The following is a 16,783-nucleotide window of genomic DNA, read 5'->3' on the forward strand; positions in this document are numbered from 1 at the left end:
GAGATTTTTTAGAGATACAGCGCAAACAGGCCCTTCGGCCCACCGGGTCCACGCCGCCCAGCGATCCCCGCGCACTAACACTATCCTACACCCCTCTTGGCACAATTTTTACATTTGCCCAGCCAATTAACCTACATACCTGTACGTCTTTGGAGTGTGGGAGGAAACCGAAGATTTCGGAGAAAACCCACGCAGGTCACGGGGAGAACGTACAAACTCCGTACAGACGGCACCCGTAGTCAGGATCGAACACGAGTCTCCGGCACTGCATTCGCTGTAAGGCAGCAACTCTACCGCTGCACCACCGTGCCGCCTTCCATGTAAATGTACGAATTGTCCCTAGTGTGCGTAGGGTAATGTTAAGTTGCGGGGATCACTGGTCGGTGCGGACAAGGTGGGCTGAAGAGCCCGTTTCCGTGATGTGTCTCTAAACTAAACTAATCTAAACAGTACCTGGCCAGTGGGGAGCAGAAGGCATTGCGGGCTGCCGAGAAGTCCATGGTTCCTGTTTCCAACACTGAGCAGCCAGGGATAAACTTCAAGCTGTTCGGGTTAGGCGTGTCCTGAATTTGAATAAACATACTTCTTGCTGTAAAAAAGGCAACAAGACAAATGATTACCATCAGGAAGATCTACTGATTTATTCACTTTGACCATGATATTCTTTTTCACCATGGCCAGGGAGTGTAATGGCATGAATTGTGCAAGATCATGTTGTCGTGGTGCACGTTGGCACCAACGATTTAGGTAAAAAACGGGATGAGGTCCTACAAGGTGAATTTAGAGAGCTAGGAAATAAACTAAAAAGTAGGACCTCAAAGGTAATAATCTCTGGATTACTACCAGTGCCACGTGCTAGTCAGAGTAGGAATAGGAGGATATTTCATATGAATACGTGGCTTGAAAAATGGTGCAAGGGGGAGGGATTCAAATTTTTAGGACATTGGAACCAGTTCTGGGAGAGGTGGGACCAGTACAAACAGGACGGTCTGCACCTGAGCTGGAATGGAACCAATGTCCTAGGGGGAGTGTTTGCTAGTGCTGTCGGGGAGGATTTAAACTAATGTGGCAGGGGGATGGGAGCTGGAGCAGAGAGACAGAGGGGTGTAAAATGAGGGTAGAAGCAAAAGGTAGCAAGGTGAAAAGTAAAAGTGGCAGGCAGACAAATCCAGGGCAAAAATCAAAAAGGGCCACTTTTCAACATAATCGTACAAGGGGTAAGAGAGTTGTAAAAACAAGCCTGAAGGCTTTGTGTCTCAATGCAAGGAGTATACGTAATAAGGTGGATGAATTAAATGTGGAGATAGTTATTAATGATTATGATATAGTTGGGATTACGGAGACATGGCTCCAGGGTGACCAAGGCTGGGAGCTCAACATCCAGGGATATTCTATATTCAGGCGGGATAGACAGAAAGGAAAAGGAGGTGGGGTAGCGATACTGGTTAGAGAGGAGATTAAAGCAGTGGAAAGGAAGGACATTAGCTTGGAGGAAGTAGAATCGATATGGGTAGAGCTACGAAACACTAAGGGGCAGAAAACGCTAGTGGGAGTTGTGTACAGGCCACCTAACAGCAGTAGGGAGGTTGGGGATGGCATCAAGCAGGAAATTAGAAATGCATGCACTAAAGGCGCAGCAGTTATAATGGGTGACTTCAATCTACATATAGATTGGGTGAACCAAACTGGCAGGGGTGCTGAGGAAGAGGATTTCTTGGAATGCTTGAGAGATGGTTTTCTAAACCAACATGTCGAGGAACCAACGAGAGAACAGGCCATTCTAGACTGGGTATTGAGTAATGAGGAAGGGTTAGTTAGCAGTCTTGTTGTGCGAGGCCCCTTGGGCAAGAGTGATCATAATATGGTAGAGTTCTTCATTAGGATGGAGAGTGACAAAGTCGATACAGAAACAAGTGTTCTGAACTTAAAGAAAGGTAACTTTGAGGGTATGAGGCGTGAATTGTCCAAGATAGACTGGCGATTGATGCTGAAAGGGTTGACGGTGGACATGCAATGGAAGGCATTTAAAGGTCGCATGGATGAACTACAACAAGTGTTCATCCCAGTTTGGCAAAAGAACAAACCAGGAAAGGTAGTGCATCCGTGGCTAACAAGGGAAATCAAGGATAGTATTAAAACAAAAGATGAAGCATACAGATTAGCCAGAAAAAGTAGCATACCAGAGCACTGGAAGAAATTCAGAGTCCAGCAGAGGAGGACAAAGGGCTTAATTAGGAAAGGGAAAATAGATTATGAGGGAAAACTGGCAAGGAACATAAAAACAGACTGCAAAAGCTTTTATAAATATGTCAAGAGAAAAAGATTAGTTAAGGCAAATGTAGGTCCCTTGCAGTCGGAAACAGGTGAATTGATCATAGGGAACAAGGAGATGGCAGACCAATTGAACAAATACTTTGGTTCTGTCTTCACTAAGGAAGACATAAACCGTCTGCCGGAAATAGCGGGGGACCGGGGGTCTAAAGAGATGGAGGAACTGAGGGAAATCCAGGTTAGTCGGGAAGTGGTGTTAGGTAAATTAAATGGATTAAAGGCAGATAAATCCCCAGGGCCAGATAGGCTGCATCCCAGAGTGCTTAAGGAAGTAGCCTCAGAAATAGTGGATGCATTAGTGATAATTTTTCAAAACTCTTTAGATTCTGGAGTAGTTCCTGAGGACTGGAGGGTAGCTAATGTAATCCCACTTTTTAAAAAGGGAGGGAGAGAGAAAACGGGGAATTATAGACCAGTTAGCCTAACATCGGTAGTGGGGAAAATGCTAGAGTCAGTTATTAAAGATGTGATAGCATTACATTTGGAAAGTGGAGAAATCATCGGACAAAGTCAGCATGGATTTACCAAAGGCAAATCATGTCTGACGAATCTTATAGAATTTTTCGAGGATGTAACTAGTAGAGTGGATAAGGGAGAACCAGTCGATGTGTTATATCTGGACTTTCAGAAGGCCTTCGACAAGGTCCCACATAGGAGATTGGTGTACAAACTTAAAGCACACGGTATTGAGGGTTCAGTGTTGAGGTGGATAGAAAATTGGTTGGCGGACAGGAAGCAAAGAGTAGGAATAAACGGGTCCTTTTCGGAATGGCAGGCAGTGACTAGTGGAGTACCGCAAAGCTCAGTGCTGGGACCCCAGTTATTTACAGTGTATATTAATGATTTGGACGAGGGAATTGAATGCAACATCTCTAAGTTTGCGGATGACACGAAGCTGGGTGGCAGTGTTAGCTGCGAGGAGGATGCTAGGAGGCTGCAGAGTGACTTGGATAGATTAGGCGAGTGGGCAAATGCATGGCAGATGCAATATAATGTGGATAAATGTGAGGTTATCCACTTTGGCGGCAAGAACAGGAAAGCAGAGTATTACCTGAATGGTGACCGATTGCGAGAAGGGGAGATGCAACGTGACCTGGGTGTCATGGTGCACCAGTCATTGAAAGCAAGCATGCAGGTGCAGCAGGCAGTGAAGAAAGCGAATGGTATGTTGGCATTCATAGCAAGAGGATTTGAGTTTAGGAGCAGGGAGGTTCTGCTGCAGTTGTACAGGGCCTTGGTGAGACCGCACCTGGAGTATTGTGTGCAGTTTTGGTCTCCTAACCTGAGGAAAGACGTTCTTGCCTTAGAGGGAGTACAGAGAAGGTTCACCAGATTGATCCCTGGGATGGCGGGACTTACATATGAGGAAAGACTAGATAGACTGGGCTTGTACTCGCTGGAATTTAGAAGACTGAGGGGGGATCTTATAGAAACATATAAAATTCTTAAGGGGTTGGAGAGGCTAGATGCGGGAAAATTGTTCCCGATGTTGGGGGAGTCCAGAACCAGGGGTCACAGCTTAAGGATAAGGGGGAAGTCTTTTAGGACCGAGATGAGAAAACATTTCTTCACACAGAGAGTGGTGAGTCTGTGGAATTCTCTGCCACAGAAGGTAGTTGAGGCCAGTTCATTGGCTATATTTAAGAGGGAGTTAGATGTGGCCCTTTTTGCTAAAGGGATCAGGGGGTATGGAGAGAAGGCAGGTACAGGCTACTGAGCTGAATGATCAGCCATGATCATATTGAATGGCGGTGCAGGCTCGAAGGGCCGAATGGCCTACTCCTGCACCTATTTTCTATGTTTCTATGTTTCTATGTATAGAATATAGACAAAAAAAAATCTATTAATTGTTCTCTGCATCCCTCTCAGCTGAAAAAAGGTATCAACCCAAAATGTCGCCTATCTATTCCCTCCACAAATGCTGCCTGACCTGCTGAGTTATTCCTGCACTTTGAAATTTCGTCAACATTGTAAAATAAAAACACAGCATACTATAACTATACAATAATATAGGGTCACGCCGGGTTATGAATGCCCCACTTATGACACTCCATACTGTCAAGGAGAATTTTCGGAGACCAGCGAGGTGGATTGGGATGAATTTAGATGCTGCAGTCTTACATGACTCCGACTCAGGAATTCGGCTGCATACCCGATCATATCGGGTCAAGACCCTTCTTCAGGCCATCAGTCGGAAGAAGGATCTCGACCCGAAACGTCACCCATCCCTTCTCTCCAGAGATGCTGCCTGCCCGCTGAGTTACTCCAGCATTGTGTGTCTACCGTCGGTATAAATTTTAATTTCTCTAACTTCAAATAACTCTTGCCTTCCCTTCTCCATCCCTCCCCCACCAAAGTCGTTGTACTTTCAAGTCGTCTTGTGGCATCTCATTGTCTGTGACTCATTTTCACAGCTAACAATGGCCTGTTTCCTTTAGCGTCGTTACTTTTTTTGCATATCTTTTATTCATTTGTTCTTTCGCTCTCTATATCACCATCTGTATCCTTTGTTTCTCTTTCCCCTGACTCTCAGTCTGAAGAAGGGTCTCGACCCGAAACGTCACCTATTCCTTTTCTCCAGAGATGCTGTCTGACCCGCTGAGTTACTCCAGCATTTTGTGTCTATCGATGATGTGATGATACTTTAATGTCACATGTACCTAGGGACAGTGAAATTCTTTGTTTGCAAAGAATATGCAAAGAATCCCGTCTAACCAGTTAGAGTGCTGCCTGACCTGCCGAGCTGGTGACTCCCGTGCACCCCCTAGTGGCTAAGATTGGCCGAGGACTGGTGAGAAGTGGTGTCTGTGAGAATGTGGCTATCCAGGATTTTACCTTATTAATAACAACAAACACGGGACTTTGCTTACTTTACTAACTCCATGTAACATCACGGCTGCAGAGACTAACATTAATTCATAAAACAGATAAGATGTAAGCAGTGAATTAAGCTCACACACATACAAACAGGGTAATAATAATAATATAATCTACTAATAATACTTAAAGTATAATAATGTAAGAATATAAAATGTAATATTCTATATCTTTCAATATATTTTAATCTCTTGCAGGGGAGGGGGATGTGGGGGGTCTGACTGATGCCCGGGTTGAGGGAGTAGAGTGGGGTGGGGGGGGGGAGTGGGGGGGGGGGGGTGGGGAGGGGGAGAGTGGGGGTGGGGGAGGGGAGGGGGAGAGTGGGGGTGGGGGAGGGGAGGGGGGGTGGGAGGGGAAGAGTGGGAGTGAGGGGTGGGAGGGGAAGAGTGGGGGTGGGGTTGGGGGGGAGGGGGAGGGGGAGTGGGGGGATTGACGGGAGGTGGGAGGAAGGAGAGGGGGGAGTAGGGATGGGTGGGGGGGGCGAGTGGGGGTGAGGGGGAAGTAGGAGAGGGGAGGGGGGGTTGAAGGACGGGTGGGGGTGGGGGGTAGTGACGTGCCCAACGGGACCACTTGGTCTAGTCAATTCATAAAACAGATAAGAAGTAAGCAGTGAATTAAGATGTAAAGTTAATTAAAAAGAGGGGTGTGCCACACAAACCTTCACTAAAGAGTTACAACCCTTTCCCAAAATCACAACCAGTTAAATTTGTTAGTTTCTTCTCCTAGCTGATGTCTTTAATGCAAATGATTTTAAAATCACATTCCTGGAAGGCTGCATAAACTGCTCAGACATTTTGCAGGTGAGCATTCCTTAAGTAGGGTTATATAATTCATTGAAGATATCTTCCTGCCTAAGTTTTCAAGCTGTTTGTCGATCAAATGAGCTGCGCAAGAAAGCTCAATATACTAGTGGCAGAGATGCCAGTGTTAAAGAAGAAAGCATATAAACAATGAGCAGTTCCTGCAGCAAGCTCTCTGCAGCCGAACAAATCTCCATTGCAATGATCTTTCCATTGATCTGCACTGGCAGGGAGGGTGTAGGGGAGAGGAAGGGAGAGGGGGGGGAGGGGCTGGAGGGAGAGAGAGGGGGGAGGGGAGGGGAGGGAAGGGGGAAGGGGGGGAGAGGGGAGGGGAAGGGGGGAGAGGGGAGGGGGAAGGGGGGAGAGGGGAGGGGGAAGGGGGGAGAGGGGAGGGGGAAGGGGGGGAGAGGGGAGGGGGAAGGGGGGGAGAGGGGAAGCTGAGGGTGCTGCACCAATGCAGGATAGGTTTGGGCCCAATGGGTCCACTTGGTCTAGTAGAAACTAAAAATCTGAAAGTTCATAGATGACTGGGAGAATCAATAGCACACCCCTAATCCAACCTTGGCAACAGAACACTGCTGTTCTTGCACTACCATGAACTTGTTTTCTCAATGGGTATTTTTGCACCAATAACCTGTTTTGTTTTTGCACAGTCTTTCCTTTTCATTGTCTTGTATAATTCGCGTGCAATGTTTTTGTGTGATGTCTGAGTTGACGTGCCTCTGATGCTGCTGGCCGCAAGAGTTTCATTGTGCCTCCACCTCATAGTATTTGTGCATTTGACAATAAACTAGACCTGACTTGAAACTCTTTAACATTGAACTAACATAGGATAACATAGAACCCGTGTGAACGGGGGAATCATTGGTCGCCATAGACTCAGTGCGCTGAGGGCCTGTTTCTATGCACTTTCTCTAAACTCTACACTGACATGATGCTACTTAGGGTTAGAGGAAGGGTCTTGACCCGAAACATCACCCATTCCTTCTCTCCTGAGATGCTGCCTGACCTGCTGAGTTACTCCAGCATTTTGTGAATAAATACCTTTGATTTGTACCAGCATCTGCAGTTATTTTCTTATACTAGGGTTAGAGGATGTTACAAGCTCTCCTGTGGCTGACGTGGCAGCATTTAATTATTTCCTCATGTTTCATCATCTTAGTAGCAGTGAAGACAAATGCACCACTGGAGTTGCAGGTCTGCCAACACTCTGGGCAGGTGCCAACTATGCAGACCAAGAGAGATTAAACCCAGGTTGCATCTGCAGAGGAAGTTTCACATGCCAGCTACGTGTTCTGAAATGACAATGAACGTTTCCAAGTCGACGTGTTTTTAAAGCAAGTGCTGATGACACCACTTGAGAGAGATGGGGAGCCTGACAGAAACAGAACTGGATCGACAGTTTTAAGACGCAAGAACTTGGAGCGTGACTCAGCATTAAATGCACACAGTAATTAAGTTTCCTCAACCAGACTGAGATACCCATGGGAGGTGGGACCATTGGATGTCATCAACAGAATTAAAACGTTTCACAGAATCATGAAAAAAACCCAAGGCCATTCATGCCTGCTGGTTCTTTGAAAGGACAGCCATTTTATGGAATTTAGAAGAATGAGGGGGGGACCTCATTGAAACATGCAGAATAGTGAAAGGCTTGGAAGAGTGGATGTGGAGAAGATGTTTCCACTAGTGGGAGGGTTTAGGACTAGAGGTTATAGCCTCAGAATTAAAGGACGTTCTTTTAGGAAGGAGATGAGGAGAAATTTCTTTAGTCAGAGGGTGGTATATCCGTGGAATTCTTTGCCACAGAAGGCTGTGGAGGCTAAGTCAGTGGACATTTTTAAGGCAGAGATAGATACATTTTTGATTAGTACGGGTGTCAGAGGTGATGAACAGATGGGGAGAAGCCAGGAGAATGGGGTTAGGAGAGACAGATCGGCCATGATTTGAATGGCGGAGTAGACTTGATGGGCAGAATGGCCTAATTCTACACCTATCACTTATGGCCTTTATTACTGGTATCCTGTGACTCTCTCCTTTGTAGTATCTGACTAACCACCTATCACATTAAATATGGATTAATCTTCTGGTTCTCAGATAGACTGTTCTAGCGCCCTCAATAGAAACATTTCACTATCTCCCCTCTTGATCCTTTATCAATAAATCTTTATCTTTGAAGACTGACTGACTCATCAGAGGGGTACATCAAAGCCATTCATCACTTGAACATCTCTTGGGTCATTTCCAAACCAATACACTAAAAAAAGACATTTCTTTCCTTGAAAATTGAAGCAGACAAAATTAGTTACTCGGGAAGACACCACCTCAAAAGGCAATTCTGAAGAAATAACTAATAATTAGAGTGGTCCATTCAGCCTTTCGATCCTGCTCTGACTTTATTCATGACCTCAACATTTTCCTGCCCATTCTCCATGATTCTTTTAACATGCAAAAATTTATCTCTTTTACAATGACTATTAAAATACATTTGGACAGATATATACAGAGGAAGGGTTCAGAGGGCAGTGAGCCAAATGCAGGCAGATTTCTAGCCCAGAAGGCCAACTTGATCAGCAAGGACAAGTTGGGCCAAAGGGCCTTTTTCCATGCTGTGTAGCCTCATGATTATTTTGAATAAAACCAATAACTGGTTCTTCACAGCTCTCTTGGGTAGTGAATTCTAAAGACTCACCATCCTTTGAATGAAGAAATTTATTTTCATTTGAATTCAAAATGGTCTTCCTTTTATTTTGAGGTGATGACTCCTAGTTCTAGACTCTGAAGTCAAGGGAACCATCTTCCCTGCTCCTACTCTCCAAGAATGTTGTGCATTTCAAGGAAGTAAATTCAATGTATTTTTATGGACAATTGGGTCTGTTGAGAAGGTGGTGTAGACTAATGGATGACTTTGTCTTTTGGCCTTCCATTCCCTCAAATTATCTTGTCCTTTGGTTAAATTGTAATTTTTAGCAAGGAGCTGGAACCAAATTCAAATTTAGGAGGAATGGTGGCTTGATATTGAAATAACCAGTCAAAGATGACTCTTCTAAGGGGACACAAGTCCAAATTGAAATCGGCAAGCAACAATGACTACACCTCAAGATGACTTGTGTCTCCTTCTTTTACTCAACCTTGCCCTGCTTCATCTCTGCTAATTTAAAGTAGTTGAGTGTCTGCAAGAGTGAGATCTGAGAATGGCAACGTAAGGATATATTCAAGGCACAGCTAAATAAATATGTCACGTTAACAGTCAAATAAAGAGTTGCTGATGGGGAAGATAAAATGGCGGGTTGGGGGGGGAGGGGGAAGGCTAGGGGTGCCAATTATCTCACTACCAAATAAGGGACAAAGTGACCTCACCCAGCCAGCAACCACGTGCTCCCGCTCCACCAATGGCGGCCACCCGGGGCGGGAGGCGGGCTGCTATGCAACCTCTGTTAGGCGGCGCCCGTGCCTCCAATGTCCGGACCCACAGCGCCACCTGGGCCTAATAGAGGGCAAGAGCGGTCCTGTACGGGACAAACCTATTTAGCCCAAAATACGGGATGTCCCAGCTAATACGGAACAGTTGGCAACCCTAGGGAAGACACATGTATATGGATCTTAAAACACTTGCCTGAATGGCCTGTTTCTGTGGTGAAAAATGTTATGTGATTCTCCACCCATGTTTAATTCCCTCTCCCCTCTATTCTTCCAGTCGCGTAGTGCACTCAATTACGTTTGGCAGTTTGCGCTCTAAGAGGGGGACAAATCCCAGAAGGGTTTCTATAATAATCCAGTAGCTTTGCTCAGATTACCGAGATTATTTTCTAAACCCCAGATTAATTTAAACAATTAACCAAATTTAAATTTGACTCTTGTCCCCAAATTGTTGATTCCAGTTCTTGATTATTACTCGACAATTAACAGAAGCATGGAATTCCTATGCCATCTCCGGTGTATTAAATAGCTTACAGGAAACAAAAGATGAAGGTGACGACAGTGGAATTTTTCGATGTCGCATGCCACTCCATTGCTTGGTGCAATACAAATGTTTCACTTGTTGCCGCGAGTGTATCCTGAAAAATATGAAATAATAAATTCAGAGCAGTAATGCATCCAAAATTCCAGCTCTCAGCAGTGGGGAAAAAAGTCAACATGCTTAAAAGGAAACCAATGCAATTATTGTGTATTTTTGGACCAGTGGAGGATATATTTTTATTCAAGATTTGTTGTAATCTTGCAGTTAGTTCACATCAAAAGTACAGTTCAGAAACAGGCCTTTTATCTGATGATGTCCACGCCAAACATATTGGTAAATTAAACTCATCCATTCTGCCTGCACATGATCCAAATCGTTCCATTCGCTGCATATTCATGTGCCTATCTAAAAGCCTCTCAAATATCACTGTTATATTTGCTTCCACTATCACCCCTGGCAAAGCATTCCAGGTACTTAGCATCTCTGTGTAAAAAAACTTACCCCGCATATCTCCTTTAAATTTACCCCCTTTCACGTTAAAGCAATGCCCCTTGGTATTTGACATTTTCACCGTAGGAAAAAGATTCCGATTATGTACCCTACCTATTATTCTCCTAATTTTTTATACTTCTATCGGGTCTCCCCTCAGCCCCCAAAGTTTAATAATGCTGCACCATGACTTCCTGACTCTTATACTCAATGTCCCGGCCGATGATGGCAAGCATACCATACATCTTCTTTAACACTCTATCTACTTGCGTTGCCAGTTACAGGGAACTATGCAGTTGGATCCCAAGATCCCTCTGTACATCAATGCTGCCAAGGATCCTGCAATTAACTGTGTACTTTCCCCTTACATTTGATCTTCCAAAGTACAACACCTCACATTTGGCATTTCTCCACCCACGTCTGTAACTGATCTATGTCCTGTATTATCTGTGGTATTATATTATCTATGGTCTGAGGAAGGGTCTCACCAGTTCCTTCTCTCCAGAAATGCTGCCTGTCCTGCTGAGTTACTCCAGCATTTTGTGTCTATCTTTTATGTCCTGCTGTATTCTTTGACAGCCTTGTTCACTGTCTGCACCTCCACTTTGCTCACCATCCCATCACCATTTCCACCTGTCATATACACACACACACAAAGTATATCTGCTTTTCCAGGGGCATATAAAAAGATCCCCTTCCATATTTTGAAGAATAATAAATTTATCTATGGATTTCTAGCTAATCTTTTTCCTTACTTATTGTTATCTATTCACTCTTTCTCTGCTGTTTGAGAGGGTCTACTGTTAGCTTGGCTGTCCCATTCTCTGAATTCTAACATTCGCAACCAGCACTTTGTTCGTACATTATGGGTTAGAAAACATTTTCTTGATTGTCTTTGGGGTGGGCAATTAGTGCTAAGATTTCTTTTGACTTGTTCCATAATCAACGACAAGGACATCTCCTGTCTGGAGAAGTGAAACGTCGCCTATTCTTTTTCTCCAAAGATGCAGCTTGATCCGCTGAGTTACTCCAGCATTTTGTGTCTATCAAAGACATCTCTTTGCTGCAGAACCCATTATTCTAGACTACCAGCACTGATCAGAGCACTAATGCAAACTAATTCAAATATAAAAATAAAAGTGTGTAGTTATGAGAATTATAATTTCGTAGGTAGATTTCAATGGAAACTCTGGAATTATTTTCACCAAGGACAAAAGTTTCTCCTCCTGCCTTATCCTTGTAAACACAAGAGACTGGAGTGTGTAGGAAGGAACTGCAGATGCTGCTCGAAACATCACCCATTCCTTCTCTCCAGAGATGCTGCCTGTCCCACTGAGTTACTCCAGCAATTTGTGTCTATCAAAGACATCTCTTTGCTGCAGGACCCATTATTCTAGACTACCAGCACTGATCAGAGCACTAATGCACACTAATTCAAATATAAAGATACGTGTGTAGTTATGAGAATTATAATTTCGTAGGTAAATTTCAGTGGAAACTCTGGAATTATTTTCACTGAGGACAAAAGTTTCTCCTCCTGCCTTATCATAGACGTACAGGTATGTAGGTTAATTGGCTGGGTAGATGTAAAAAATTGTCCCTAGTGGGTGTAGGATAGTGTTAATGTACGGGGATCACTGGGCGGCACGGACTTGGAGGGCCGAAAAGGCCTGTTTCCGGCTGTATATATATGATATGATATGAAACATAGAAAATAGGTGCAGGAGTAGGCCATTCGGCCCTTCGAGCCTGCACCGCCATTCAATACAATCATGGCTGATCATCCAACTCAGTATCCCATACCTGCCTTCTCTCCATACCCCCTGATCCCTTTAGCCACAAGGGCCACATCTAACTCCCTCTTAAATATAGCCAATGAACTGGCCTCAACTACCTTCTGTGGCAGAGAATTTCACAGATTCACCACTCTCTGTGTGAAAAAAAACGTTCTCATCTCGGTCCTAAAAGACTTCCCCCTTATCCTTAAACTGTGACCCCTTGTTCTGGACTTCCCCAACATCGGGAACAATCTTCCTGCATCTAGCCTGTCCAACCCCTTATCCTTGTAAACACAAGAGACTGGAGTGTGTAGGAAGGAACTACATTCTACATAATAGATTTATCCTGCCTTATCCTTGCAAACACAAGAGACTGGAGTGTGTAGGAAGGAACTGCAGATGTTGCTCGAAACATCACCCATCCCTTCTCTCCAGAGATGCGGCCTGTCCCACTGAGTTACTGCAGCACTTTGTGTCTATCTCATGAGACTGGTGTGTTTGTTGCAATGTTATTTCTGCAAAGCCTTTAAAATACACGCAGTGCTTCGACTCTGACAAGTGTGTGCTTACTCCCTGATGTTGCAGGCGGGGATACTTAGTCCTACAGATGATTAGCTGGGCTGTAAACCCCAAGTGAAGAGCCACAGACTCACCTTGAAGACAACAACCAGACGACCTGCCGCAACTTCGCCGCCGCCATCGTTGATAAAGGCAACCTGGGTCCTTCCTCTGTGCCGTCTCTCCAGGGTGACCATCGTTATTGCTCCTACTTCAGCTGGAGAGCGGGAGGAGAGGGGAGGGGGCTCCTTTCGATAGAAAGTTCTCACAAATAAAAAAAATAAAAATAATAATGATTTTAAAGCGCCTGGTTTATTCTAAATATGTGTGCAAAATTACCGCGGCAAAGTAGGAGACGCTGACACCCACAGCGCAGATAGAGCGGTTTCTGGAGACGTAGATTGTGCGCGCAGAGGATAAAAAGACCCAGAAGAAATTAGGTTTAAATGTAGTTTAGACACAAAATGCTGGAGTAACTCAGCGGGGACAGGCGGCATCTCTGCAGAGAAGGAATAGGGTGACGTTTCGGGCAGAGACCCTTCTTAGAAACATAGAAAATAGGTGCAGGAGGAGGCCATTTGGTCCTGCGATTCATTGTGATCATGGGTGATCATTAACAATCGGTGACCTGTGCCTGCCTTCTCCCCATATCCCTTGATTCCGTTAGCCCCTGGTCTTCAGACTACAGATTAGTTTAGAGATGCAACGCGGAAAGAGGCCCTTCGGCCCACCAAGTCCATACCGACCCCGTACACTATCCTACACAAACTAGGGAAAATTTACAATTTTACTGAAGCCAATTAACCTACAAACCTGTACGTCTTTGGAGTGTGGGAGGAAACCAGAGCACCCGGAGAAAACCCACACGGGAATGGACGAACACCGTACAGACAGCACCCGTGGTCAGGATTGAACCCGGGTCTCTGGCGCTGCAAGGCAGCAACTCTACCGCTGCACCACCCTAATATACTACAAGTCCTGGAATCAGAAATCATTGACCCATGCAGACAGAACCAATAATTAACATTTCAAACTAAAAACCTAACACCAGAGTTGAAAAAATTAATAAACCGTGTTTTAATTAGTTTAGTTTGTAATGAAATTCCTTGATCACTTGAAGTTCACAGAGTAAACAGTACTCTTACAGAAATGATAAATAAAACATTATATATAAGGACACAGCAGAATGATGCTAGTGCAAAATCCAATTAGTACTTAAGATTATTAAAGAACAATAATGGAATGGCTGAATGAAGTAGAGTAAAGGGTAGGAAAATTACTGCAGATGCTGGTACAAATCGAAGGTATCACAAAATGCTGGAGTAACTCAGCGTGTCAGGCAGCATCTCAGGAGAGAAGGAATGGATGACGTTTCGGGTCAAGACCCTACTTCAGATACCTAGAGTAAAGGGTAAGAGTGTTGGGCAGCACTTGGGAGTGAAAGAGGTGATTGTTTCAGGAGTCGATAATTATGAGGAAGAGTTGTTCTTGAGTCTCAATATCCGAGCTTTCAAGCTCCTATATCTTCTCCCAGAAGGTCAAAATGAAAAAGAGAATGACAGGCATCTTTGACAATAATTTTTTATTCAACTCTTGATATCCTTCAACATCCGAAGTTCCTTGGACTAGCTGTAAGTAACTTTTGCCCTTTTTAGAAGTTGCCTGTTGGGAAGACACCTCGCACTTTGCAGCCTCTCGATTCAACTTTTCCGGTCTTCATGAATGAGCCCATTATTTCAGACAGAAATTTTCAATAATCCTATCATTTCCATTTACAACTACTGAAGGCCCACTTGTTCCTTTCCTTGTCCAACCATCGCCAATCTTTTGTAAATCAAAAGCAAAATGCCGCAGATGTTGGAACATGAAATAAAAAAACCTTTTGTGATTCTCAGGGACAACTTAATAGAAGTATATAAAATTATGAGAGGCAGAGATAGGGTAGACAGTAGAACTCTTTCCCCAGGGTGGAAATGTCAAATATTAGAGGGCATAGGTTTCATGCACGGGGAGAATGTTTTAAAGATATATGCGAGGCAATTTTCTTTTAAACAGTGTGTGATTGGAAAATGCTTCCGGGGAGATGGTAGAAGCAGACCCTACCAGCAACATTTAAGAGGCACATGAACAAGAAGGGAATAGACGGATACAGACTATGTGTAGACTTTTGGGATTAGTTGGGCTGTCATAATGGTCATGGCAGATAGGAGGGGCCAAAGCTTCTGTTCCTGTGTTATAGTGTTCTATGTATCATTATTCCCCTTTGTAAATTTGATTTGTGTATCTTTAAACTTTGTAGAGATACAGCATGGAAACAGGCATCTCGGCCCACCAACTCCGCGCCGACCAGCAATCACCCTGTACACGAGCACTATGCTATACACTAGGGACTATTTACACAGGCTAATTAACTTACAAGCCTGTATGTCTTTGGACTGTGGGAGGAAACCAAAGCACCCAGAGAAAACCCATGCAGTCACAGCAAAAATGTACAAACTCCGCACAGAAGGCACCCTTAGTCAGGATCGAACCTGGGCCTTTGGTGCTGTAATGCAGCAACTCCACCCCTGCACCACTATGCTGCCTCTGATGTGCTTGGATATAATGCAAAACAAAGCTTTTCACTGTACCTCAATACACGTGACAATTATAAACCTAAACCTAAACCTAATCTCTCCTCCTATATATTTTTTGAACTTTCTGCTTCTTTCCTTTCATCAAGGCATTGTGATTTGCAGCAGGGAAACAGGCCTTAAGGCCCAACATGCTGACCAAGTTGCCTCAGAGAGCTGGTCCTACTTTACTGTGCCTGGTACATATCCCCCCCCCAAACCTTTTGTATCCATAAACTGTGTCTTTTAAATGCCATAATGGTACCCACTTCTACCATTTCCTCTGGCAGCTCCTTCCATTTACGCACCACCCACTGTGTGAAAAAGTTGGCTCTCGGGTCACTTTCAAATCTTTCCTCTCCCACCTTCACCCTCTAGTTTTAGACTTCCCTACCCTAGGGGGAAAGGCTGTGGTTACTCACTTTGTCTATGGTACTCATTTTTATATCCCTCTTCAAGGACACCTCCCAGCCTCCTATGCTCCAGGGAAAATTGCCCTTGCTTCTCCAGCCTCTCCTTATAAATCAAACCTTCCAGTCCTCATAACATCCTCGTAAATCTTTTTTGCACCCTTTCCAATTTAATGACATCCTTCCTATAGCAGAGAGGCCAGAACTATATTCAGTACACCAACTGTGGCTTTACTAACATCTTGAGCAGTTGGAACAGCCTGTCCCAACTTAGTATTCAATACCCTGACTGATGAAAGCAAGCATTTCAAACACCTTCACCATAGAGAAACTGCAGATGCTGGTTTATAATAAAGAAAAACACAAAGTGCTGAAATAATTCAGCAGGTCAGGCAGCATCTCCGGAGAAAAGATATAGATGACGTTTAGGGTTGGGACCCTTCTTCAGACTGAAAGGGGGGGGGGTGTTCTTTGTTCTACAACACTCCCCAGAACTCTATCATTTACTGTGCAAGTGCTGGCCTGGTTTATCTTTGCAAAATGCCTCGTATTTCTCTAAATTCCATCCATATTTCCCTGGGTCCATTGGCCCAGTTGATCAATTGTAATCTTGGGTAACCTTCATCACTGTAGAACTATACCACCAATTTTAGTGCCTGCTGCAAATTTACTAACTATATCACTTATAATGTCATCCAGAGCATTAATATAATTACCGGACAACAGTAAACACAGCACTGATTCCTGTGGTACATCACTTGTTACAGGCTTTCAGTCCAAGAAACAATCCTCTACCAACATCTGACTCCCCCCTTCAAGACACTTTTGTATACAATTCACCAGCTTGCCCTGGATCCCATTTCCTCCTCTCTATTTGCTTAAAACCTGCTGTTTCTCATTTATTCTACAAGTCACTGATCTATATATTAATCATATTTCTTGCTCCACAGATGTTACCTAGCCTGCT

General features: G+C 44.2%; 1 protein-coding gene across 1 annotated transcript in view; it reads right to left on the bottom strand.

Moving 5' to 3' along the window:
* LOC144610288 (NFU1 iron-sulfur cluster scaffold homolog, mitochondrial-like) overlaps positions 1-12,940 on the bottom strand; it is a 29,218-nt gene extending 16,278 nt beyond the window's left edge. Inside the window, exons 1-3 of the mRNA XM_078428878.1 lie at positions 12,890-12,940; positions 9,963-10,066; positions 454-589 (exon numbers count right to left, since the gene is read on the bottom strand). Of these exons, the coding sequence (XP_078285004.1) occupies positions 454-589; positions 9,963-10,066; positions 12,890-12,936 (287 nt within the window). The 5' untranslated portion in view covers positions 12,937-12,940. The remainder of the gene's footprint in view (positions 1-453; positions 590-9,962; positions 10,067-12,889) is intronic.
* Positions 12,941-16,783: the final 3,843 nt, after the last annotated feature.

This window comes from Rhinoraja longicauda, chromosome 36, assembly GCF_053455715.1.
Source record: "Rhinoraja longicauda isolate Sanriku21f chromosome 36, sRhiLon1.1, whole genome shotgun sequence".
Taxonomy (NCBI): domain Eukaryota; kingdom Metazoa; phylum Chordata; class Chondrichthyes; order Rajiformes; family Arhynchobatidae; genus Rhinoraja; species Rhinoraja longicauda.